The sequence below is a fragment of the Zerene cesonia genome, chromosome 27, assembly GCF_012273895.1.
Source record: "Zerene cesonia ecotype Mississippi chromosome 27, Zerene_cesonia_1.1, whole genome shotgun sequence".
NCBI lineage: Eukaryota > Metazoa > Arthropoda > Insecta > Lepidoptera > Pieridae > Zerene > Zerene cesonia.
Window position 1 is genome coordinate 6,368,018 of NC_052128.1, and position 24,874 is coordinate 6,392,891.

At 35.9% G+C, this 24,874-nt stretch overlaps 1 protein-coding gene across 1 annotated transcript in view; it reads right to left on the reverse strand.

Moving 5' to 3' along the window:
- Positions 1-24,874, reverse strand: part of LOC119837297 — a 67,090-nt gene that overhangs the window by 11,622 nt on the left and 30,594 nt on the right. Inside the window, exons 5-49 of the mRNA XM_038362814.1 lie at positions 24,222-24,364; positions 23,846-23,973; positions 23,359-23,538; positions 22,681-22,847; positions 22,218-22,472; positions 21,872-22,124; positions 21,438-21,620; positions 20,758-20,990; positions 20,023-20,236; positions 19,607-19,783; positions 18,920-19,152; positions 18,517-18,662; positions 18,302-18,432; positions 17,986-18,174; positions 17,439-17,650; positions 17,118-17,353; positions 16,748-16,878; positions 16,218-16,406; positions 15,192-15,925; positions 14,860-15,109; positions 14,463-14,636; positions 13,924-14,183; positions 13,288-13,453; positions 12,715-12,881; positions 12,205-12,457; positions 11,822-11,959; positions 11,218-11,429; positions 10,746-10,879; positions 10,306-10,433; positions 9,129-9,344; positions 8,769-8,973; positions 8,243-8,383; positions 7,736-7,875; positions 7,111-7,338; positions 6,652-6,787; positions 6,106-6,217; positions 5,357-5,536; positions 4,943-5,063; positions 4,161-4,351; positions 3,538-3,676; positions 2,920-3,121; positions 2,330-2,522; positions 1,774-1,968; positions 1,167-1,325; positions 445-556 (exon numbers count right to left, since the gene is read on the reverse strand). Coding sequence (XP_038218742.1) covers positions 445-556; positions 1,167-1,325; positions 1,774-1,968; positions 2,330-2,522; positions 2,920-3,121; positions 3,538-3,676; positions 4,161-4,351; positions 4,943-5,063; positions 5,357-5,536; positions 6,106-6,217; positions 6,652-6,787; positions 7,111-7,338; positions 7,736-7,875; positions 8,243-8,383; positions 8,769-8,973; positions 9,129-9,344; positions 10,306-10,433; positions 10,746-10,879; positions 11,218-11,429; positions 11,822-11,959; positions 12,205-12,457; positions 12,715-12,881; positions 13,288-13,453; positions 13,924-14,183; positions 14,463-14,636; positions 14,860-15,109; positions 15,192-15,925; positions 16,218-16,406; positions 16,748-16,878; positions 17,118-17,353; positions 17,439-17,650; positions 17,986-18,174; positions 18,302-18,432; positions 18,517-18,662; positions 18,920-19,152; positions 19,607-19,783; positions 20,023-20,236; positions 20,758-20,990; positions 21,438-21,620; positions 21,872-22,124; positions 22,218-22,472; positions 22,681-22,847; positions 23,359-23,538; positions 23,846-23,973; positions 24,222-24,364 — 8,686 coding nt within the window. The remainder of the gene's footprint in view (positions 1-444; positions 557-1,166; positions 1,326-1,773; positions 1,969-2,329; positions 2,523-2,919; positions 3,122-3,537; positions 3,677-4,160; positions 4,352-4,942; positions 5,064-5,356; positions 5,537-6,105; positions 6,218-6,651; positions 6,788-7,110; positions 7,339-7,735; positions 7,876-8,242; positions 8,384-8,768; positions 8,974-9,128; positions 9,345-10,305; positions 10,434-10,745; positions 10,880-11,217; positions 11,430-11,821; positions 11,960-12,204; positions 12,458-12,714; positions 12,882-13,287; positions 13,454-13,923; positions 14,184-14,462; positions 14,637-14,859; positions 15,110-15,191; positions 15,926-16,217; positions 16,407-16,747; positions 16,879-17,117; positions 17,354-17,438; positions 17,651-17,985; positions 18,175-18,301; positions 18,433-18,516; positions 18,663-18,919; positions 19,153-19,606; positions 19,784-20,022; positions 20,237-20,757; positions 20,991-21,437; positions 21,621-21,871; positions 22,125-22,217; positions 22,473-22,680; positions 22,848-23,358; positions 23,539-23,845; positions 23,974-24,221; positions 24,365-24,874) is intronic.

A 24,874-nucleotide genomic window follows, 5' to 3' on the forward strand; every position in this document is an offset into this window, starting at 1 on the left:
CTATATCTGAGGACCCCTGGTAGGTCGTTTATCATTATGATAAACTCCAGAGGCCCGAGGTTGCTGCCTTGACTTACCACTGATTTTGTATAATATGGCTCTGATTCAAAGCCACATCAACGTACTGTCTCCTGTCTGTCAGATACGACGCCCAAAATTGCAACAATTTTGGAGTGCTTCCAATCGTGGCCAATTTTCTCAGTAACACATCATTGTTGACGGTATCGAAAGCTTTTTTGAAGTCTAGGTAAACCACATCGACTTGTCCTCCCGAGTATGAACACACAACACACATACATATGAAAGTGAAGCAAAGAAAAAATAAAAACACTATCGTGCAATAGAACCAAAGTTTCTATTTTAAGGACCTTTGAGTTTTATTATTTCCTTATTTATCTATTAATTTTTGCAGAAATAAAGAACCCTTGCAAGATGATATGCTACCTTGTGCATGATGACAATCTGGTCACTCAGCAGCTCAGCTTCGTCCAGATGGTGAGTTGTTAGCAGGATAGTCCTGTTCTCTCGGAGTTTCAATATCATCGACCAGATTTCTCTGTGCATGAAAGATATATCTTATTGATAGTAGAGAAATGAAAATTGTTTGAAGAAATAATTCCCATAGTTTAGGTATTCGAATCTGATAGAAAGAAGGAGTCTTTGTGCAGATCCAGTCTATAATCTCTGTACCAAATTTCATACAGAAAAGCTGTTTTCGCGTACAAGTGTTTTTCTTAAACTTCCCAGTTCATTTCTTCTTTACAGTCATCAATTCTTTTCTTACCAAAGGGGTACCTTTTAAAAACAGGCAGTGAATTCGCAGAGGCACTAACCTCTGCGAATGTTCATGGGCGGTGGTGATCACTTACCATCAAGCAAACTACCATTCATCCCACCATCCATACCTACAAGCTTTCGCGTTTATAATACTGGGATAGGTTTGACAGGTAATACTAATAGTAGTATTAGTATTATCTATCCGACCTGTCCTATTAATATTCAATATAAGTAGTGTGTGTATCTTTCCGTATCCGCTCTTAGGCACCCGTCTCACTCTCCCCGCATCCAGTCGACCGAGCTGCGCCACGGCCGCACGGGCGCTAAACACACTACAAGTAGGAGTCATCCCATGTAGGTATGGGAGCCGGCTGCACCCGCGGAGTTACCTCCTGGCGCGCGGGTCGACGCCGGAGGTGGGCTCGTCGAGGGTGACGAGCGGCGGCGCGCCGAGGAAGGCGAGCGCGACGCACAGGCGCCGCCGCGTGCCGCCCGACAGCCGCGCCGCGCGCTCGCCGCCCGCGCCCAGCGACAGCGCGCCCAGCACCCTGCACCCACGCGACACACACACTTGTACTAACGGCACGACCGTATATCGATATGCGACTTGCGAACTATATATATGTGTAACGACCATATTTCAAGTTGGATCAATCAGCAATCGACAATCAATCAAAAATACGAAATCACTTTATTGATTTACCTTAGATTTACCAACTGAATTGTCCTATATAGCAAGTAAAGAAATCTACGTAAAGAATTTATTTAATTCTGGCGTACCTAAACATAACGATAAAAGAAACCCATCTTATTACTGTATTATCCCTGATCCTTTATAAGACAATACGCACAATGTTTAAATTAAAATCATATCAAAAAGAGTCAATTTCATACAAACAAGCAAAAAGAAAGATTAATAAACAAAAACAGTACACAATATTTTCGGTATAGTATCGTATAGTCTATCCCAAAGAGTTAAAATCCCCCCTGTCTGACCTGTCGATGTCGTCCTCCCCCTGTCCCGCGTCCCCCCCCTGGCCCCGCAGCAGGCCCGCGTAGAGGCGCAGGTGCTCGCGCGCGGTGAGCGCGGCGTGCAGCACGTCGCGCTGCGGGCACGCGCCCGCGCGCCGCGCGCCGCCGCGCACGCACACCGCGCCGCCGCTCGCGCGCACGGTGCCCAGCAGGATGTTGCTGCGCATGCGCATATGCGGTTATAGGACACGTCACTTCGGTGTCAAATCGTGACAGACACTCTCACTTTTACAAATTTTTAGCAGTATATAAAACTAGCTGCGCTCCGCGGTTTCACCCGCGTAAGTCTGTATCCTGTAGGAATATCGGGATAAAAAGTTGCCTATATTCCAGTTGTCCACCTATGTACCAAATTTCATTGCAATCAGTTCAGTAGTTTTTACATGAAAACACACACACACACACACATCCTTACAAACTTTCGCATTTATAATATTTGTAGGATAGAACTTTTATGCGACTAAACGAATGCTCCTACGAACAATCACAAAATACTAAAACAAAAATATAAAAATCTCACATAAGCGTAGTTTTCCCGGCCCCGTTGTGTCCCAGCAGCGTAGTGATCTGTCCAGGTCTCAACTCCATACTGACGCCGGAGAGCGCGGGTTTGTTTCCCCGCGAATACACCTTCGACACGTTAATGATGCTGACGCCAGCCTTCTCGTCAGTCGACGCCACGTGGGATATGTTGTTTTGTACGGGCTTCAAACCTGAACAGATACTAAATGGCTATAGAATCCGTTGTCTTTGTATGGCGACAGGCACTACAGGTCTTGTGGTCATCAAAATCATCACTTCTTTCCAGTTTAATACCAATTTTTGGAGAAGAAAATTTATGTAATTCGTTTGGCATAAATTATTTGCATAATAAATTCCACCCAGTATTGCAACGGAATTCTTAAGAAATTTTCCACAAAAACATCACGTAATAAAAACGCTAGTGTAAAACCTCTATAAATTTCATCAAGTGAGATCAATATGTTCACAGAATCACCAATATTTCAACATTTGCTAAAATTGTCTCCTATTTAAATTTAATTTTATGCATATAAAGCTGAACTTTTACATATGAAGCTGCGAGACCCTGAAAGTTCCACAAGCACTCACCCCACACCATCTCAAGCACGTATCCCACAGCGAAATAAATAACCGCATCCACGACCATCATAGCCGCAGCCAGCCCGATGCTGATGTCTCCAGCGCCGTCTGGTGCGTCCCACACTTGGGCCCAGCGAGCCCCACTGCCTGCTGCTTCTAGACGAGTAATGAGGAGGAACGCGTAGCAGAGGCCGGAGGACATTGAGAGATTCTACAGAGTGGAAGAGAGAGCTCAGTCAATGCAATGTTTGATGCTGCTTCACTGAATGAGTGGAACGATATGTCTGTTATTTGAGAGTTTATAAGCGACTTTATTAGTTTATTATTATAATGTTCATTTTATCTGGTATTTAGCCAAAAATAATTTTTAGTTAAACTTTAAAAATTTGGGAATTGAACTCAACGTGAAATATGACGTGAAGCGTGATTGAAGTGCAAATATTGTTGTTTAAGTATATGACACCGTGTACATCTAAAAAAATAACGCCACTAGCGGCCCGCCCCGCCTTCACTCGGGCGACCCGTTCATTATTATTTATGCATGTATATAATATATGTACGTTTAAACTATTCGCTAAAGAATACGAATACGGAATTAAACAAGTAGAGTTCTCGAAAGAAACTTACCACAAAGAGCTTGAGGCTACTCGTCATGACAGCTTCCAAGGACAGGATAAGTACGAACGGCATAAACGTTGTGAGGTAGCCAAGAGCCGCCACCACTGCGCCCATACTCGCAGATGTAAACAACTTACTCATCATGTAACTGAAATAACGATAATTGGTCTTGAGCTGGATTTCAATGTTTCAAATTTCTAAAGATCCGAATTATAATAATGTAAATAGTTTGAAAGTATTAGTTTATTTTATTAGTGGCAATTCTGAATAGAAAAATTCTAGCAGACAAATGCATGAATTGTGGCGCTATTGTCGCTCTGAAATCGGCCTCTTTACTCACGAACGACACTGCCCTAAAAGATAGCTAATCCAAGTGGCTACTTAAGTAAGTAGCAGTAATTTAAACTGTAAATTAATATGAAAATTAAACCACTAATAGTATAAACAGTTATAGGCATAATGTAAATGCATATATAATCTGTCAATGATACTTCTAAATAATCCACATCATTGTTTAGAAAGACGTAAAGGATTTTAAGCCATGTATGGCGTCCACGATTTGATCTACATAAATTTATTATAAGCAGCTATAAACTTATGCAGACATAACGCCCACCAATACGATAACTGACCAGAAGCTAAGTACAGAGATGCCAAATATAAACAGCAGTGTGAAGGTCAGCGAAGGTGGCGTTCTGGGCAGGATGCTGCCGCCGTACAGCACCGCGGAGACCAGCGCCATGGTGAGCGTCATCTCGATTAGAGACGCTATGAACCAGGAGAGCGTGTGGTAGCTCAGGTTCACGCCCATCACTTGCAGCAACTAAAACCAATTTTTCATCAGTATACTCATTATTATTTCCCTTATCTTCGTAATTATCGTCATCGTCATTACCATTATCATCAAAAAATTTCTTCACTATTTATTACATAAAAAGAGAAATAGTTAAGACATTGGGGATTATATATGGTCACAATAACCAACACAACTCACAACACGCGATTAAACACCCTATACGACACAACCCAAAACACAATACAACACTCGACATACCTCACAACTCACTACAGAACACTGTAATACACCCAATACACAACACAAGACGTCACAACACGCTACAACACTCAGCACACCTTATAAAACGCCACAGCACTCTATGTAACACTGTTACGCCAGAACGAACACATCATAATCCCTGAAATTTAGAATAAAATAATTATACATAATATATCATTAGCATCTTAAAAATAATTATACTGTTCTAAGCTCAAGTTCCGAATCTATTACACACACACACACAGACTGCAACTCGAATTGCTGATTCATGAACCCTATCATGGGTTTTTTGAACCTCTTACGTACCTAATCGACATTAATCATAAATTTCATCGATATAGTGATTTTTTCACACACCATAGTATGTCCGGACTCCTTGTCAGACAGAATAAACCGAACGGCGGAAGACACGGTGAAAAGCAAAGAGAAGTAGAACGCAACCAATAGCGCCTGCGACTCGTACAGAGAGGTTTGGAATCTGAAAAGAAACAATGATGATTAATCCATCATACTATACTTATGTACTTGTAATTATTTACAATTACAATTCTAAAAATTAATATTCGATAGATAGGGAGGATGACGGCATAATATTTAATAGTAGAAACTTGAGGTTCAAACTAGCTGTTGCCAACAGCTTCGCCCGCCTGGTCAAAAATAATTTCATTGTAAAAACTGCCATTCCCTATTGTATCCTGGGTGTAGAATTAATAAATCAGTCAGTCAGTCAGTCAGTCAGTCAACAACAAGTCAAGACAAGTGCAGACTCACAGATCCTTGGTGTAGCAAGGGTAGGGGTTCTGCTGGGTGTAGAGTGCCCAGTCTCCGCCAGCGGGGCGCGCGGCCGCGAGCCGCACCAGCGCCTTCTCCACGATGTCCTGCACCTGCACGAAGCCGCGGAAGTAGCGCATGTTCTCCAGGAAACTGCCTTCCGGCCCCGGGGTCCACAGGCTGAAGATATATCAAAAGGTATAAAGTAACTTGTAAAAGGTGTTACGATGGAAGAATCCGTCCAAGGACGATTCAATAACGAATTACCAAACTTTAGTATTGAGCCAGATATTTAGAGGCTCTCGATCGATTAGGCTATGGACCCTGAGTTCATTGATTTGCGTAAAAAGAAAGAAAAGGACTGACCATCTTTTTAACACAAAAAGTAAATTTTTAAATAACCTACTCATTAAATAAAATATAATAGTTTAAAAAAACTATAAAACACGCTTTAACAAAAATCATATTTTGCAAATTGAAAACTGGAATAATTTTATCAAATTAGTGTATTGTCATCGGTCCTCAATAAATCTACAAAGTTTGAACGAAATCTGGCCGTTTAAAGTGGGTCAAAATCGCGCCCAAAGAAGTCAGTTACAAACAAACAAACATACAAACAAACAAACATACAAACAAACAAACATACAGGTGAAGCTAATAAAAAGCGTGTAAATACAGCTGAAATGTATAGAAATCATTTCATTAATTTAGCAAATTGCATTCAAAAGTTGAAATAAAACAGAACTCACTAGTTTTTAGTTCGTTTTGTAGTTGGTGAATTCTCTATATCCATCCGGATCTTATAGTCAATGTTAGCTGGAATGGTTGTCTGCTGATCACTCATATTCAAGAAGACAAGGCCTATAATGAAAAAAAAAAACACACTTATGAGTGGCGGCAAGGTTCCTTAATCAATCTCAAAAAGATTGTATTTTTAATAGAAGATAAATTTGAGAAATTTTGAAAATGAGAAATTTTGAAAGAATAGAAAAAATTTGATCACGAGGCAGGATTCGACCCTGCGTATCTTGCCTAACCGTAGCAACGCCTAGCCTCTCGGCCACCCATTTTATAGCATTTCAATGCTATAAAACTAAAAATTGAAGATAAAGTTGTCGTTTAAACTGCATATAAAAGTTCCGAAGACATAAAACAATAGAAAGATTTCACAAAAAAACTTAGTTAATATGTAAACGTTATTAAAAGTATCAAGGTACAGATGCGAAGGGGATTATATCTTAATTTTGTTCCCATTATTAGCGGCATTTCCTAAATAACAAATAGTTTGTTCTTACCAGCTGTAAATTCATTGATTCTATTTAGTCTAGCAGCTTCCAGTGTCAGCTCATGTTCGTTGGGCATCGGCTTGAAGCGATCCAGGTTTATGCATTGCAGGAAGTTAGACGCTTTTTGTAATAGACGACCTAGACTCTGTAATACGAGACATCTTTATTGTAACTGACGGAGATAATAAGTAATACCTTTATTTCAAACAGACATTTCAAATAGTAATAAAAATTAGTTTTACGCTTCAAAAATTAGAACTCAATTATTCTATGCTGCATTATTGTCCCAAATGTTATGATGTCATATGAATGATATCCCAAAGATCTGAGGACACCTACGAAAAAAAAAATCAGTCGAATTGAAGATCCTGCTTCTGAAGTCCCTTTTTGAAGTCGGTTGACAGTTATATTAGAACACTTGATATGAATAAGATTAATTTTCCGGTTGCAATTAGTTTGATAACATACCTCAGTATCCCCAATCCCACCGAGCAGTTCATCCACATCCATACCGGGTACTGACACATCCCCAATCAGCGAGACCCTGATGTCCTTATAGTCATCAGCGGAGAGCAGTTCCTGGAGGGCTTTCAGCCCATCCTTGTGAGCGGACATCTTGTCGACGGACGAGAAGGCGTGAGCGAATGAGTGTACCAGGTTGAATAGTTGAGCTGTTGGCGCGAATGTTGTGTTTGCCTGATGTGGAATTATTTAAGGTCAGTTTTACCGCTTGCTCATAACATCCCTAAATAGCTCATTTCTACATTGATATATCATTTATATCATATATATACTAAACTTATTAAGGAAATCTGGAACCGAATAAGTAGGTAATCGTTTGGCCAGAATATTGTTAATTGCCTATGCCTTCAATTTTAAAGGTTACAAGTACGGAATATTATATTAGGAATTTTCAACAACTCTGACAGCAAATATAAGAAATAAAAAATCATGAACATTTTGACTATATCTATAAAATAAACTATACTATAAATTAATTATAAAACGGCCATTCGAGTCGTATTATATTAGTTTTTTTTATGTTAGTTTCGGGTTTTATGAATCTTAATCATTGTATGAACGTCAAGGTGACCTGTTGGACAATACGGATGACAGCGGGGTTGGGTGGCGTGTACAGGATCTTGCCCATCAGCAGCGGCTTCACGAAGCTCCACACGATCTTGCCGCCCTCCATGTTCACCACCTCCGTGTATACGGAGCGGCAGAAGTCCGCTGGAAAAGGTGGAATTGTGAACAGTTTTTATTACCAATTCTATATTAAGATTATCAAAGAGAAAAGATTTTTTTTAAACTGCTTGATCGACATTGAATACTCTTTTAACTTTAGATAAATACTAATTAAATGAGTAATATGGGCTGTGTTTTTTACATCCAGATACGGATTTAAAAAACCTCTACACGGATGTAGCCATGACAAACGACCCATAGTATTATATTACTTTCATTTCTTGTACATAGTACATAACAATAAAGATATAAACTTCAACTATTACACTTTTTACCTAGGTGAGGTGAGGAAAACGAGGCATTTTTCATTTATTAATAAACGAAATTTAGAGTACAGGAAACTAATACTCACTGGGCAGAACCTTCAGCTGCTCCTCATCAGGCTTGGACGAGAGGGTCACAGAGCTGACGATGCTCTTGTAGAAGCGGCTCACGCCGGCGTAGAAGGGTTTGCCGCACATCATATTGCCCACGTCCGATAGCATCTCTGAAGCTGGATAGGTATTTTTATTATTAAATTATCGTAAAATTATCAAAAAATCTTTTTAGAAGAGATTTCGTGGTGTGCATATAAGGATACTGATGAAAGCTTTGCATAGAATAGGTAAAAACCCTCACAGGTCGCCTGCGTCCCAACAGTGGGAAAAGGTATGGGCCGATGATGATGGGGTAAAAATAACTAAGTATTTAATTAAAGATCGTTGGGTTTGGATTAACCATATTATTCTGCAAGATATGATTTAATTTGTGAAAGAATATCAGTTTTAGAATGTAGTATTATATATCTTTAGAATGAATAGTATGTATGATAAATCTAGGACTTAATATCCAATTGAACATTATAAAAATAACACTCAGGATGAAATTCAAATACTCACAAGACAGTAGACTACCAATGGAGAACCCGCTCTTCAGTCGTTGGAACAGAGGCTCCTTAGCGAGCGTGTCGGTCAAGCTGCCGACCCTCGCTTGCACTGTCGGCAACAGCGCCGCCATGTCGGCAAACTTGTTGAATACATTGTTGCCCTCCTCCAGCGTGAGGTTTGATGCTGAGTAGAGTTTCGTCAGGAGGAACGATTTGATCTGTGGATAGTGATGACTTTGAAAAACTTGATTTTAGAAAAAAATTATACAATTTCGGTTTCAATTTATATTGGGTAACAAGAATAATTTTGTTAGACCCTAGAAAAGGTTAAAAAATCCGTTGATAATAGTTAAAACAAGCCATTAAATCATACCTGTTCCAAAACATATGTAAAGTTAACATTTTCAACCAGAACCGGTACAATCTGTTTCGCCAGAGTGTCCTCCATATCGCAGAATTGCTCAACAGTTGCTGAATAAATCTCATCCGTAGGAGCTACGTCAAGATCTTCTGATGACAGTACTTTAGATAGAGCTTCAGCGTTGCAAATAAAATCTTTTATGTGGTATTCGGGCTTTGGGGAGAGCAGCTGGAAATTAAAAGGCACATTATATTATGGATAGACCATCAAGACAAAGCATTTTTATAGTTACAGTTAGATCTTATAAATATGCTAATTTTTACGTATGGAAACCACATTTCTGCTAATTTTCTACTATGACTATGGACAATATCACTGTTCATACAACCAATTTGGAAGAAAACCTTATACAGTATTTAATAATATTTGTTTATTTGTGTCCAACGAGACACATTAAAAAATCTAGATGACCTACTAAAACCCCTAGAGCAGAAATATATATTTCTGTCTCTTTTTCACACTGATATTACTCCTGCTTTAAACATCACTGGTTAACTAGAGTTGAGCAAATGTGAACTTTATAACGGAAAGTATACTATTCAAACCAACTTTCCAAAATAACAATAATTTAGCGTTAGCGTTAAGGTTAAACCCTAGATACATACCTTCTAACACGTGGCACAGCACATGCTTGTGGTATGTCGGTCGATCGAAACAGTATAAAAAACATTAGGGCACCCTTTGGAGAATAACTATATATGAAGGGATACTAAATGTAACAAGATGTCACAAAACAATGTAAAAAAGTATGAAATTAACCAAGTACGTCACCAGAGTGGCGCGCACAGGCGCCTGCCTGTCGCACACTTCGTCGCCATTATTAGATTTATAACGCACCGAATCTCGCGATACACAAGCGCGGCGTTATGCTTATTAGATAATATAAAACAAAAAGCAACCGAAACTTCCCGTGAAGTGCTTTTGAACATAAAGTAAATGAGCACGCGATCCGCGCGTGACCACACGAGAGGCGACAGACGACGTCTGTCCAACTTCACGACTACGCCCCGACAACGACTCCCGCGCTCCCTCCGCCCGTATGAATACATCGCGTCACTCGCTACCCTCAAAATATTTATAATTTTATGTTGTCTATTCCGAACAATAGTGAAATACTAAAATAACTTACGGGTCTCAAATGCAATTTTCCCGTATACAATTTTGGAGCTATTGACCAAAAGCTCGACTCGTTCACGCCGATGCTCTTCAAGGAAGTTTCTATTCTATCTGGATTCTTGAATATGTCGGATAGAGTTACTGGAAAATAGATAGCTATAAGGGGGCGTCCATAAATTACGTGAGACATTTTTCAGGATTTTTTGAAAAAAAAAATATTAAAAATATATATAAAAACCTCCTTAAACACCTCACGTAATTTATGGACGCCCCCTAAGTTTTATCATATATATAACACATGTAATGAAGGTATAGAGTTGAAAAGAGTAATATTTCATTACTAAGCTTAATCTAACCAGGCATGTTTATTTATCTTTATTTACTTTCACAATTTTTTAGCAAGTATGTATTAAACGATTAACAAAAAATGCTAATTTCTATCAAAATACTCACTGCTGACGTCATTTTTAACAACATAGTCTTTCATTTGATGCAACACCTGTAGCCCCTTAGTAATAGACTTCACGTCAAAATCTAGATCTGTATCTTGAAGAAGTGGGTGACTTTCTGTGAGAATACCATCGATACTAGAAAAAATTTGTTTCAATCATAATTTCAATCCAAAAAATTAAATAAAACAAAAAGTAGAAGTAAAAAAATAACATACATAGTTAAAAAAAACTTAAAAACACGCTTTAATGATAGATCCAACTAAACAGTCTCACTTGCTCTTACGAAGTATTCGTAAGAAAATTAATTAAATTGAGTCTAAAGGAGACAAACACAAACATAATTTAAGTTGTTAATAAAAAACAACAATTTTTTTAATATTAGCTTTTAAAAAAAAATTGATTGTGAAAAACAGTGTTTTTCCTATTTTGTATGGATATATAATAATACAAAAAGTATGAAACTAAGAACTTACCTATAAACAAGTCCATTGAGTGTATCATCCATTAAAACTTGCATTACAACATCAATTGAAGATGTCAGTTTTCCCTCCAACACTCCTTTGATATCCATTTTACTAAGGAGACCCAAAACCCTGGCCACGTGTTCTAATATGATCTCTTGTGGATGCAGTATTTTGGCCATGAAATTGAAGTTCCAGAAAGCTTCACTTTGGATTTCAGGCAACTGTAATTTTAAAATGTAGATTTCTTTAAATTTTATTATTTTTACTTCGATTTCTTTCTCAGCTTATATAATCCTGAATCATTGAGCCGGCAATTTCTAAACCCTCATATTTTCATAAAACCGTGAAAAATATCAAGCATATCTATGTTTACTGTTCAAACTCTGTTCTTGTCATCGTTTAGGATACAATGAGCTTATGTAGCTGCCATACCCTCTTCCAACTCTACTAAAATTCACTTGATAGGCGAGTGTATACTCTGTTTTTATCATTACATAATTATTAGTAGAAGATCAGAGATCTTTTGAAATTGGCCTACTAGTTCTTAAGATAAGCGCTTTCAACAAACAAACTTCAGCTTTATTTTATTAGTGTGAGATTTCAATAAACTCACCATTTCATCCACTAAAGTCACATTCAAATTATTGTCTATAATCTGGATCATTTCACTGCAATTGTATGAGACGCACACTTGCGTCCAATTGTATTTCTTAAGCTTAATCGGCTCGTTCAGTGAACGCAAGTCTCTGACCTGAAAAAGAGATCAATTTTCACCATTAGTTTTCAACTATAATTTGATTTATTTTTCAGGATCTATTCTTAAACATAATTAATTATTCATCACAGGTCAGTAATATAATAGCAAGGTAATATGGTTTTAAAGAAAGAAAGAAAGAAACATTTATTTGACTCCACAGAATTACAATTGGATATGCTGTAATAAATATTGTTTATATTTAGATTTGAAAATCTTCAATGTTTTCATACATTACTTACTTTACGTAAATTAATATCAGCGTCCTTAAGATCTTCAATCAGGTCACTGTCATCTATAGAATTACCTAGGTCTTTAATCAATGTATTGTCACTCTTCAGATATTCAGTCAGAGGTCTGTCAACATCTAGATTATGTGCTACGTCATTGTGAAGCTCTTGAAGGTAAGGCACTTCTGTGATTCCGTCTACTTCTTGGAGGTGAGGTAGGTCTGCTCTGAGGAGTTTTATTACGCGAGACAATACTGTTGATACTCTGAAAATTTAAGCATATTTAATTGAATTACTATTATTCAGAAATAATGAAAAATTAGCGTTTTTGTTGTGAGAAAGAAATCTAATAATCTTTTTTATCCTTTAATTTGAATCTGTTGTTGCTCTATTCTACTCAGATATCTTAAATCTTTATAAATATATTAATAACAAAAACAGTTGAAAGTTTTAAAATCGTTTTTTATTTTTTATCAAGTCACATAGGCTTGTTTGAACACCTCCAACAGTCTTTTTACTTACAATGTGGCGTTTCCTAGCGGATTCCTAGTTGCGTTCCTGGCGAGACACTCGGCCAGCTTGCTGCTGTTGGCCGTGATGTCTTCCAGAAGGTTCAGTTTGATCTGTTCCAGCAGCTCGTTCAACGCTTTGTTTAATTCGTATTTCGTGTAGTTGCGTGTCGATATCAGCTGAAATAAGTTTATATATTGCCGAATATTTCAGTTACATTTTTATATTTCTTGTTTGTATAATATATTCTTGTATATTCTGTACGTTTGTTTTCGTTTGCTTTCCATATATTCTAACAAACGTGAAAGTTTACAAGAATGTATGGAATTATGAATGTCTGTTATTCTTTCATCTAAAAATAATGGAACGGATGTTGATAATCGGTCAGGATGAAATATTATGTAACAGAATAACACATAAACTAGAAGAATACTTGCTTTCATCCGCAGATTCATGAGCGTTTGAAACCACGAGGCGTAGCTAGAGAGTTCTCATAATTCTCATATTGTAAAAGTTAATTCGTTCCACATCTTTTTAAGCGAGTAACATAAAAAAAACAGTTGTAGAAAGAGGAATTAGTCTCACCTCACTTATAGCCATGTCCCAGTGGAAGTCGTTCCTGAGCGCCAAGTAGACCTCCTCCAGACTGAGTGTGTGGAGGTGGCACAGCAGCGAGTCGTACTCCTGCCGTTTGAACAGCTGCAAGGTGAGTTGCTTCAGCCAGCTCGTGGGTTGGGAGCACATGGAGCAACTAGTGATTAAAATTGAGTTCTTTATAGTCTACATTGAATTAATTAATTTTGTTGTTCTAGAACAAAAGTGTGCAAAATAAAATATATTTGTTTAAAATTTTTACTTAGGACGTAAACACAAAAGTTCCATTGATAGATCACCATTAGTTTGAAGGTCAGGATCTGTTTGATTCTGTACTATTGTTTCTTTGTGATATGATGAAATAAATAAAATCTTTGCAAATTATAGAGGCAATATTATACATCAATGGCAAAGAAAAGTGAAATAATATTATCAGTGGTCACGCTACAGGCTAGTACAGTGTGGGTGCTGGTGTGCTATTGTTTGGTTAATTGTGTTTAAGCCAAGTGTGTATAAAACGTGCAGCATGGACCAAAATGATTGCGTTATACATATAAATTCGGTTTTTGTATAAAAAATACATTATAAAATAAATAAATATTAAATAATCAATGAAATGGAACTTACGTGGTATTTAAATACAAAGTGCCTGCGTCCGCAATGTTACTCATAACCCCGAACGCGATCTTAGTCAAACTTTCTTTAGACAGTAAGTCGAGCATCAAACTTCTGAAATGTGACAGATTCTCATCGGTTACCCAAGGAGGTAGTTGAGGAGATTGCGGCCCATCTGTTATAGAAGACAGTTTTGCTTCTAGTTGTGAAATATCAGAGTTTATTTCTGGATAGTCTATAGATGCTGATAACTGTAATGAATCGTCGTAGCCCTGGAAAAAAGGATTGAAGATTAAAAATTTTCATTAAAGAACACTTTAACACAAAAAAAATGTCAACAGGATGCTCATTTTTTTCTTTCTTTTCTACAGATTGGTTGAAGAGTAGATTTTCGATGTTGATTTAATTTTTCCTTTCTTTAATGAGATTCAAATCCACAGATCTTAAAGGAAATGTTATATAAAAGGTCATCAAATGAACAGTATTCAGGAAGCTTTTAAAAAAGATTAATGTTTGAGTTGGACCAATGTGATATGTCACTTGTTTCTAACCTGTGAAGCAAACACCAAAGGCGGTATTTCCTTGATCGACTTTCCGTCACAAAGCTGCGCTTGTAGTTTGGCCAGTTTCCCAGTGCTATCCGGGATGTAGTCCGATATCGTGACGTTGGGAAGACAAAACGACTCCGTGTCGTTCACGTTGGTGTCGCGGAGGAGTTTTACTATCTAGGAGGGAATGAATATAATTCGCTGTTATAATGACACGTATACATTTGTAAACTCAAAACTCTATGCTTCAATTGACCGAATCACGCTGTCATGATCGACGATGTTTATTTATATATCAATGTTTATATATTTTTAATCAAATATACACTGTTTATAATTATAAAAAATTAAAATTTAATTTTTAAAAGCAATTCTTTCAAGTACATTATTATATACTTACATGTATCTTATCCAAATTGGTCAAAACATTATCAGCGATATCAAAAGTTTGTTCAACGGAATCAAAAAAGTTGGTTGAATACGGTCCAGTGTACAACCTCCTCAATCCCCCCCACCAGTCTCTCCCCGAAAGGAAATCGACCACTACGCTTTGGTGCTGGATGCTGCTGTCGAGGAACTTGAGGTAGATGGGTAGGGAGAGTTCTGATGCGTAGGTTATGGACCTTTGTAACGCAGACACTATTGGGGAACTGAAATATGATATTTGGTATTATTACTCAAAGGAATGTGTAAATCAATAAAAACCATCGCAATATATAAATTCTTACTAACTTATCATTGATAAAACCAGAGACATTTGATACATCTTCAGTGCTATCGTTTTGTAAAACTTTCATCATATTTAGCAAGCTGTTTCTTGCATTTTTAGCATCATCGTCCATAACATGTTGCACCGCATTGTAGATAATTTTGTATTGCTTAGAACAAATAATAGCTCTGATTCGGACACTATCACCCAAAATTACTTTACTAGTGTCATTCATTTTTAAATTATCACACATAACTTCCAGTGCGTTGGTGATTTTGTAATCTTTTCTGTTCGTCCATAAAACATCAGTAATCACATCGAAATGTATTCCGACAACTTCCGCTGTACGTCTTTTAAATATCAGTTTTATCGAACTGAGGTCACTCTCAATAGCTTTTTTGTCTTCATCTGATATATTGCTGATAACTTCTGCCACATTGAAACTGTTTATCAACTCAGCTATTCTATTAGTAACAGCGACAGTTCTTGTCAGATATATTGTTGATATTGATTGTTTTTTCATCATTTCATTAAACGCTACGTATGAAGGCTCAGTGTCTTTAATTTTGTATGATAACATAGTGTCAACAAGCTCTCTTAGTTTAGTCTTAAGTGTATCTAAGGAGAAGTCGATTTTGTTCGTTTCTTTTTCCTTCGATATGTCTGTTAACAGATTGGTCAACTTAGTTGCGGTTACATACGCCTTGTCGTAAGAGCTTTGGAAGTGCGAAACATTGAGTGTGAATAATAAGTATTGCTGAAATGAAAAAAAGAAAAAAATTACATAGAGTAAAAAAATTTAAACAGAAAATGACATTTTATAAAATATTTATTCACTTACCATAAAATATTTATCGTAGACATATTCTACTATTACATTACCTTAAACACCCTACCCTTACTGATATAACCAAAAATGACAATATAAAACTTTATATTTATTAAAGCTATATCATAAAATGTTAATCGGACTCATATTCTAACTTAATATCCTGTTAAATTGATCAATCAATTGAAAGCCGTTTTAAAGAATAGTAATTTACCCTTACCGGCTTAGAAATAACATCCAAGAAGATATTCGCTCCCCTGGGCATAGAGAGCCAGTACAAAATGGACGGACATGCGAATGGCTGGAGCCTTTGTATGAAATCTCTGGTAACTGGACTTCCTGGTCCTGGGTTCAACGCCGACAGCAAAGCATCGCAGTCCCAGAACTTGGTTTGGGTTGCGCGGCGCACCTGGACAAACAATTGATTGAGTATCATAACTTTAATTATCTTTAGAACAAAATCAAATATAAATATAATACCTATTTGTACAGAAAAGTGTGATTTTTTTATTATTATCTATGACATAGTTGAAAGTTTATCTTACTAATTATTAAAAACGAAAGTGAAAAATATATTAATGTGTGTGTTTTACTCTTTCGCGTAAAAACAGCTCATTAGATCTGTATGAAATTTGTGTCAGAGATAGATTATAGTCTGCGTTAAGACACGGCTACTTACTGAATTAAAAAAAATGTACATAATGTTGGGACAATACTAAATAAACATATTGCTTAAAAATAAAAACATACCTGGTTCATAAAGCCAAGATCCCAGTACGAATTGATAAGAACACTAATCAAATCAGGCATTTTGTCATACATCATGTAGAGAACCGTATTGCGAGTGAAGCCGAGTTGTTGTAATAGTGTTGCATTTGCCTCTGCAAATATATGAAAGATTACAAATAGAAATTGAATGTAAAGTTTTAAGTAGAGAACCTTAATAAAGCCGATGACATCACTAGTTAAATAGTTTAATTTAATGCAATGATAAATATTTCATATCCGATCAAATTATAGCATATCTCTAAATTTTCAGAATCAAAGATAAAAAATCCAAATACAAACTAAAAACATATTCAAATTCGAATGAAAAAGAAAGAGATTTAAAAACCCTCACCATTAACTTCACTTAAATAAGTGACGACATCTTCCGAAAAGTTTCCAACGGCCATAGACAAGAGCTTGAACATGTGTTTGCCCGCGGCTCTGCCCACCTCGCGGCACTGGGGGTCGAGGTACACCTGGTCGGAGCAGTTGAGGTAGTTGAGCCATAGAGTATAGAGAGGCAGGTTTTCTTGTACGCTTGATGTGTTTATGGAGTCCAGAACTGTGTCAATTTTGGTGAAACATTTTCTGAAATATTGAAAATAAAATGAATACCTGATTATTCAGGAAACATTACGAATTATGATAGCATTGTTTATAAATCACATTTTACCTTAATATGACATCTCGATCCGAAGTGTTCAAAGTGTCCACGGTATACTTCCAGGCGGACATCAAACTGAGGCGTCCATTGTTTTCCTCCACGAAAGCATTTCGCATGATTTCTTTAATCGTGTCAAAATTATTGACAGTTCTGTCGAAAGCTGACGAGAACTTTAGGAAAACGTGTGGAGCGAATTGCGTTGTGTTCCACTTTGCACTTTTCTGCAATGCAATAAAGTCGATATTTGTTTGATGTTATAAAGCATAGAAGTTCGATAAATACTGAACAATTTAGTTAAAATTGATATGTATGCTAAATATGAAACATATAATTGTCCTAAGAGTTTTAAATTAAGCGCTATATTACAAACAGCGAGGGTACCACTAATAAAGGTTATGACTAGACCAAGTTGGTTAATCAGTTTAGGAGTCCATCGCGGACAAACAACGTGTAACACGTAATGTATGTATGTTTAGATAATAAGGATTCAGCTATTTCATAAAAATTGTTAGGAGCCAACTCTACTTTTTTCTTCTATAAAAAATGTCAAACTTACAAAGAGCGTGACATTCTTCTCATCCAGATACCCCCTCCATTCGTTCTGGAAAGTTCTGTCGAAGCACAAGAGCTTCTCCAGAGAGATAAGGGCCTGTTCAGACGACGCGGTGAAAGGAATCAGCTGAGTCAGGCTCGGTCCACAGGGCCAGGGTGGGTTGCCATTCATGATATCTATTACTGGTTGAACCTGGAAGAATAGAAGAACTACAATAAAAATTCATAAATCGATATTTATTTTAAAAATTTTCCTCATTATATGTTGAAATTTTCAAGTTAAAGCTGTGTGTGTGTGTGTGTGACGTAAGTGACCTTACCTCGACACTATCTCTAACTATAATATCAACAAATTCTGTAATGAATTTCGGTAAATTCGACAAAATCGTGTTCAAAACGACAGCCGTTTTCGGTGGTATATCTGTTAGTTGCAGCTTATTGGATGTTACACCTGAAAAAGTAGAATAAATGTTTAGAAGTGAGTTCAAACAGTTATACATACATAGGTTAGATCTAGCATAAAAAGTTAACAAACCATGAACAAAAGTGACGAAATCATTAAAAGCGTCCATTGGTCCAGTGATTATAGCAAGATAGTATTTAATCCTGACCCAAATGTCCTGCGTCAAACCAAACGCGTCACTGTTTAGGAGATCCATCATCCGCAGGCCGACGTTGATGCTGGAATATTTGTATGAAATGTATTAAAAACTATTTTGTGAACTCTTAATAAAATTTCACTTATGTGTTAAAGCAATCGAAATGAGTAGGATCAAACTGAAAGACAAGGATGTCTAAAGAAAGAAAGATGAATCTATAATTTCATTCGCAACACAATGAATGTTATACCATACTTTAAATGAATTGGGATCAAAATTGCTCTCAGAAAAACGATTAATAAATTACGTTTTAAATAATAGTAAATCGTTTTGTTTTACCTTAATATCAAAACTCTCTTCAAACTTCTGAAACTGAACCAGAACTCTTTAGCCTCCTTGAACATATCTCCAATCTGAATTTTCGTCTGTTCGTCCATTCCATAGTTCCGGAACTCGATAACATATGGATAGTCCCGTTCTAATGTAATGTAGAGTTGTTTTAAGTTCATGATAAGCTTTGTCCAGTTCACTTCTTCTAATGCTGTGTGGTTTGCGTTCTTTACTGCCGATATCTGTAAAAATTGTTGTGCAATTACAGATATATTTTATTTATAATTGATGGTGGAAGTTGTAAAAGACATCTATCTTGATATGTATTATTTTCATTACTTGTAATAGCTTTGTGAAACAAAACGCCGTGCTATGATGCCGTATAGGATCATAGCGCGTCAGGTGGTATTTGTCAGATAAAACGTGTATTTAGCACGCGTCAGAGCGTTGTCGCTCTGATGTGCACCAAGTACGTGTTCTGTTTGACAAAAAAAACATTTTAAATTTAAATGTTTTATAAATCAAAATCGAAACAACACACAGAAAAATTATCATAAACATTGAAAATCATTATTGCAAGTTTAAAAACATTAAGAAAGGTTTCGTAATGTTGATGATTTATTCATGTATCAAGTTGAATAAATACAATAATATAAATGAGGCAATGAGCGATTACTAATAGTAAAGTATACTTACAGCTTTCGATAGCACAGAGTTAGCTTTTAATCCATTATCGATTTCCGCGGAAACATCACACAGTGTATGGACTAAATCTTCTCCCTTCACATTTGGCGGGAAATTGAGGTATGTTGTCGCGTTTTGGAAGCCATTGCAAAATATATCTTCACTTGCTGTTGATAGAGATCTGTAGGTCTGGAAACCGATATTTAATCACAGGTTCGCCTAAATATTATAAATTCATATGCATCCCATTAAAATTATCTTTTATTGGTTGAAATTATATATATAATAAAATAATTAATTATATATAATCTAATTAAGCATTCAAAAAACAAACAAACAAATTTATTGTATGGTTAATTTTTTTATTTTCTTTCAAAATATTATGATGATTGTATAAAAATTTGGTTCTTATTGGGCTTCAGACAAACCTTATTTTCATCTAAAGCGGTTAGTGCAAGCATCCACAGTACATCTGGGTATATCTTCTTAGCCCTTTCAGCTAGGTCTTTAGAGGCTAGGTCTAACTGTTGATTCACAGCTTCCACCATAGTCGTGGCATCCTTTAAGAAGGGACTTATCTTGAATTCCAATAACGGATTCTGCTTAACAACTTCCTTTGCTAAGGAACCATGGACTGCTAATCTGGAATTGGTTTTGAGGTTCAAGAAGTTAGTATTGATGTAGTGATATAAAAGGGGCTTAATTTAACAACTTTGTAAACACATTCTGTGATATTTCGCAGAAAAAAAATGATTTCACTGATATTATAAATATGAAAATTTGTTAGTTTGGATATTTGTCCGTCAATCACTCTGAAGCTACTGAACGGATTTTGATGAAATTTGATATAGACAGAGTATGAGCTGACTTGGATGATAGGATACTTATTATCTCGGTGAAATGATAAAACAGGAATCTTGATATCCGGACAGAGCCGGGACGAGCGTCTAATTGATTAATATGTCTTTTTATTATTATATATAATTAATTTTTATTATGTATTATTGTTATAAATTATTTATTATGTGGATATATTTAGCAAACTCTAAATTTTGTCAGTCTAAGAAAACTTGGCTTAATAATTATGATGTCAGTTTTGTAGCGTATTGTCTTGATTGAGAATTAAACAATTTTATAATAGTAAACAAACTAAAACTACTTACAAGATAAGCTTCCCAAGACCTTCCTTCTCTTTAACCACTTTTAAGAATTTAGCGTCTTCTCGTGGGTTAAATATCGCATCCCAGTTAAGTTCAGGTTTTTTAACTTTATCCATATCAACAATTAATTGCGTGAAGTTCTTTAGTATTTGGAAGTCTTTCTCAATTGAATACAGTTGGTCTGTTATGTCGGTGCCAAGTGCTTCCATCACAAATAGGGAAGCCATTGCGTTGATCTGAAAAATATTTCTATTCAATGATATTTTTTCCTTTATATTATGAGGCGAAGCAGAGAAACGCTAGTATTTTATTCTAGCACTTTGTGTAATATCACATTCAGCCAAACTTTTTAATTCGAACAAATATAAGCGCCTGATCAAACAGACAGCAAACACTTCAGCTTAGTACATCTACACTAATATTATAAAGAGGATGAATTTGCATTTTTGTTTGTTTGTAATGGATAAACTAAAAATCTACTGGGCCGACAGTAAAAATTCTTTCACTATTAGATAGCTGCAACTTCACTAAGTGACATAGGCTATATATGTACCACGGGCGAAGCTGGGGCGAACAGCTAATATATGATAATGTGAGAAATGTTATATAGATGTGATGCCAACATTTTAACAAACAATAAATTATTCCTAAAAAAATATTATATTATTTTCATATCCACTTACATTGTCCTTAGCTTCGTAAGTTCCAAAAGAAGTAATCATATCTTTAACATAATCTTTCCAAACATCGGTACAAAGCCGACTTTTTAATTCCGATGCCTCTTTTTTGGAGACGAGGAAGAATTGACTGATGCGGCTTAGGTCGCAGAATGTTTGCCCTGGCTTGTCTAGATTTGTTGTTATAATCTAGAATTAAATATTTAGTGGTTAGTTTTAATGTATACAAGTAAAGGAATTGTATAAGAGCGGTTTAGCGTCAAATATCTTATAAAATTTATTTTTTGAACTTGTAAATTTATAAAACAACTAGAATAACTATATTCTTCATAATAATATTGAAAGCCCGTAACGTAACGTTTTAATAAATATCCGATCGAATAACGCTGAAAATTTTTTGATGTCATCCATTTTTTTATTGAATTTAGCATAAAACACACTTGCGCTCTCTCAGGATCAGCAAGCCCCTCTAACCCCTTAGCTATGACACTCAACGGCAACCCCAGAAGCACTCTAACCCCTTTGGGGTTTCGCAGGGATACGTCGTGGATCGTCTGTTCTATATTAATGTTGATGTTGACCATTCTATCCGCTACTTGTATTAATTTTGATAACAGGGTGGAATAGAATAGGACGTCATGTTTTTGCGGTTTCGAGAGGAATTTTAGCATCAAGTTTGTTATTCGGGTTAATCTGAAAAGCAAAGGAAAATTATAATTAATTATCGCTACATTTGTTATTTTTGGATAGTTGTTAAAATTGTTGAAGTTATATTTAAATACTTACATATTGTATATATCTATAGTTGTATCATTGTCTGTTGCATCTTGAGCGACATCTAAAGCATTACTTAAAACATTAGACATTCTATCTAATTGTACATTATGACTGCTCTTATTTACAGTAGATTCATCTTGTTTATTAAGTATCTTGTTTAGATATTTGGCTCCAAGAACGAATGCATCCAAAACATCTCTTAATGATTTGAAGGATTGAGTATCACCAAATGTTGGTTGAAACAGATTTATGAATTTATTCAACCTGAAACAAAAAGCAAAAATGTCCTCTTAATTGATTGATATAAATACAAATTGAATTAAGGTACTAATAAATAGCAGTGTACTTTAAGAATGCACCTCAATTAAAAATATGATCTTTAAATTTTAACAGTTTATAATTTAGTCCAAATAATTACACTGTATATATATATATTTTTTATGTATTAATTTTGGGTATAGTCCAAACTTACATAGACAAGGGCATATAACTAAAGTCTCCATCATCCCCAAAGAAGATGCCGCTAAGTTCGGGCGGTAGGAAGCTTCTGATGGAGAGCATCCTGAGCCCCGCTGTGGCCATTTCGCCTAACTCCGTCAAGCGTGAGTCGCCTGATAATTTGCGGTACATGTTGCCAGCCTGTGAAAAGTCATAAACTAGACTTTAACAAGAACGACTAACATTTGAATATCGACTTGTCATTATATTATATATATTTATTATGGTAGTCGAGCACGCTTCGGCATGAATTGGGCCAGCTCGCACCGGGGAAGTACCACACCCCCACAGAAGACCGGCGTGAAATAGCATATTGCTGTGTTTCGTTCGGTGAGTGGGGGAGCCGGAGGCCCATATCCCTTTCCTTACCCTTCCCATGCCTTTCCTACATTCCTCTAATCAATCCTTTCCTGATCCCTTTCCAATTTTAAGTCGGCAATCCATTTGTAGACGTAAGGTCTGCAAACGACCTCACGCCTCTCCAAATGTTCATGGGCGGTGGTAGCGCTTACCATCAGGCGACCCACCAGCACCATTGCCGACGGTGACATAAAAAAAAAATACATATAAAATTAAAAATACTGTAATTTCTCTGCTGTTAAAATAATTTCGTATACAAAGCCGGAATTAAATGAACAAATTCGTGACTCACCATTGTCATATATTTCCCTATATTGATTTCAGGCAGCAGTTCTGTGACAGTTTTCTGTAATTTACTTTTAGATAGAGAACATAATGCTTTCACAAATTCTTCTAGATATTCTTCATTCTCTACTTTTATTAATTGTTTCATTGAATTAATGTCACACCTATTCAAATCACCGCTCATGATCTGAAATAAGAGTAAGATTTATCGATAGGAATTGCTTTTTTAATATGATTATTTTTAAGAACAAGCTAAACCACATTAAAATTGTCTAGGAAAATCTAAATCAGACTACCATAAATCAGCTTTCAAACATAAGTAGAATCGTCAAAATCGGTTCACCCAATTTCCGCGGAAACAGGCAAAAAAAAAATTAAGTTGGTTGAAAATTATGAGTGTCGAAAAAGATCATCTGCTTAAATGGATGTGAATATCGAAAGAAAGGGCCAAGAAATTAAAAAAGAAGTGATTAAACTGATAGTTGAATACTCACAGAACCCAGACCAAGTTTAGCAGACAGCACGCTATCAATGACATTATCAGATAAGTCCAAGTGACTGGAGAGATACCGTTTTATTCGGCTCGGACTTCTAAATAAGTCCTTTACGTGGATACCATTTTCTGGAAGGAGAATTATTTTAAATTATTTCGCTTATATATCATACTAGAAGTATAGGTTGATACAATAATATGTCTTACATGTTGAAATAACACAAATTAATGTTATAAAGCTTTAAATAAATAACTATCTTCAACAAAAAACTAAACCGCTTTAAAATTGACTAATCATCAAAATTGCTTAGCAGAGCCAAAAAAAATATACGATCGGATAACCTCCTCCTTTTTTGAAATCGGTTGAAAAAACTTACTAGTAATATCCAGAAAAGCTGGTTCATCAGCCACATCAGCCAACGTGGATATCAACTTGAGTGCATCCGGAATCGAACCCGCGACCTCCACTACGCTCGCGTTGGAGATCAGAGGCGCTAGTTGGCGTTGGAGCTGGGTTAACCTAGAAACAGTTTTACATATTATTTTTGAGTCATTTTAAAAGAATTTGTAAACCTAAATAAGAATTATTTTTTACAACACTTTGTACTTACAAAATAATTATTTATTGTAATTTATGTTTACTGTATATTCTACACAGATGTACATCATCTGCCCCAAACCCAACTAGGGGACACGGCACTTCACTTTTTTATATACTCTACAATCTACATAAACATATTTTTAATGCTGTACTATTTTCGTAATAACTGATTAATATATCAAATTAAATTACAAAAATATTACAATAATAAAAAATTAACATTTTTATGTTATAGATGATACAGAAACTGGGGAAATAATATTAAATTAAATGATAAAAACTTAAACCATTAAATGTTATAGTTGGTATAGAAACTGGTGGTTCAAAATGGGTCAAATGGATTGGCAAATCTTCTTATACCTAGTCTTGCCATAAATATTGTAATAAAGAAAAAAGAAAATTGTTAACTGCAAATAACATTTATTACTT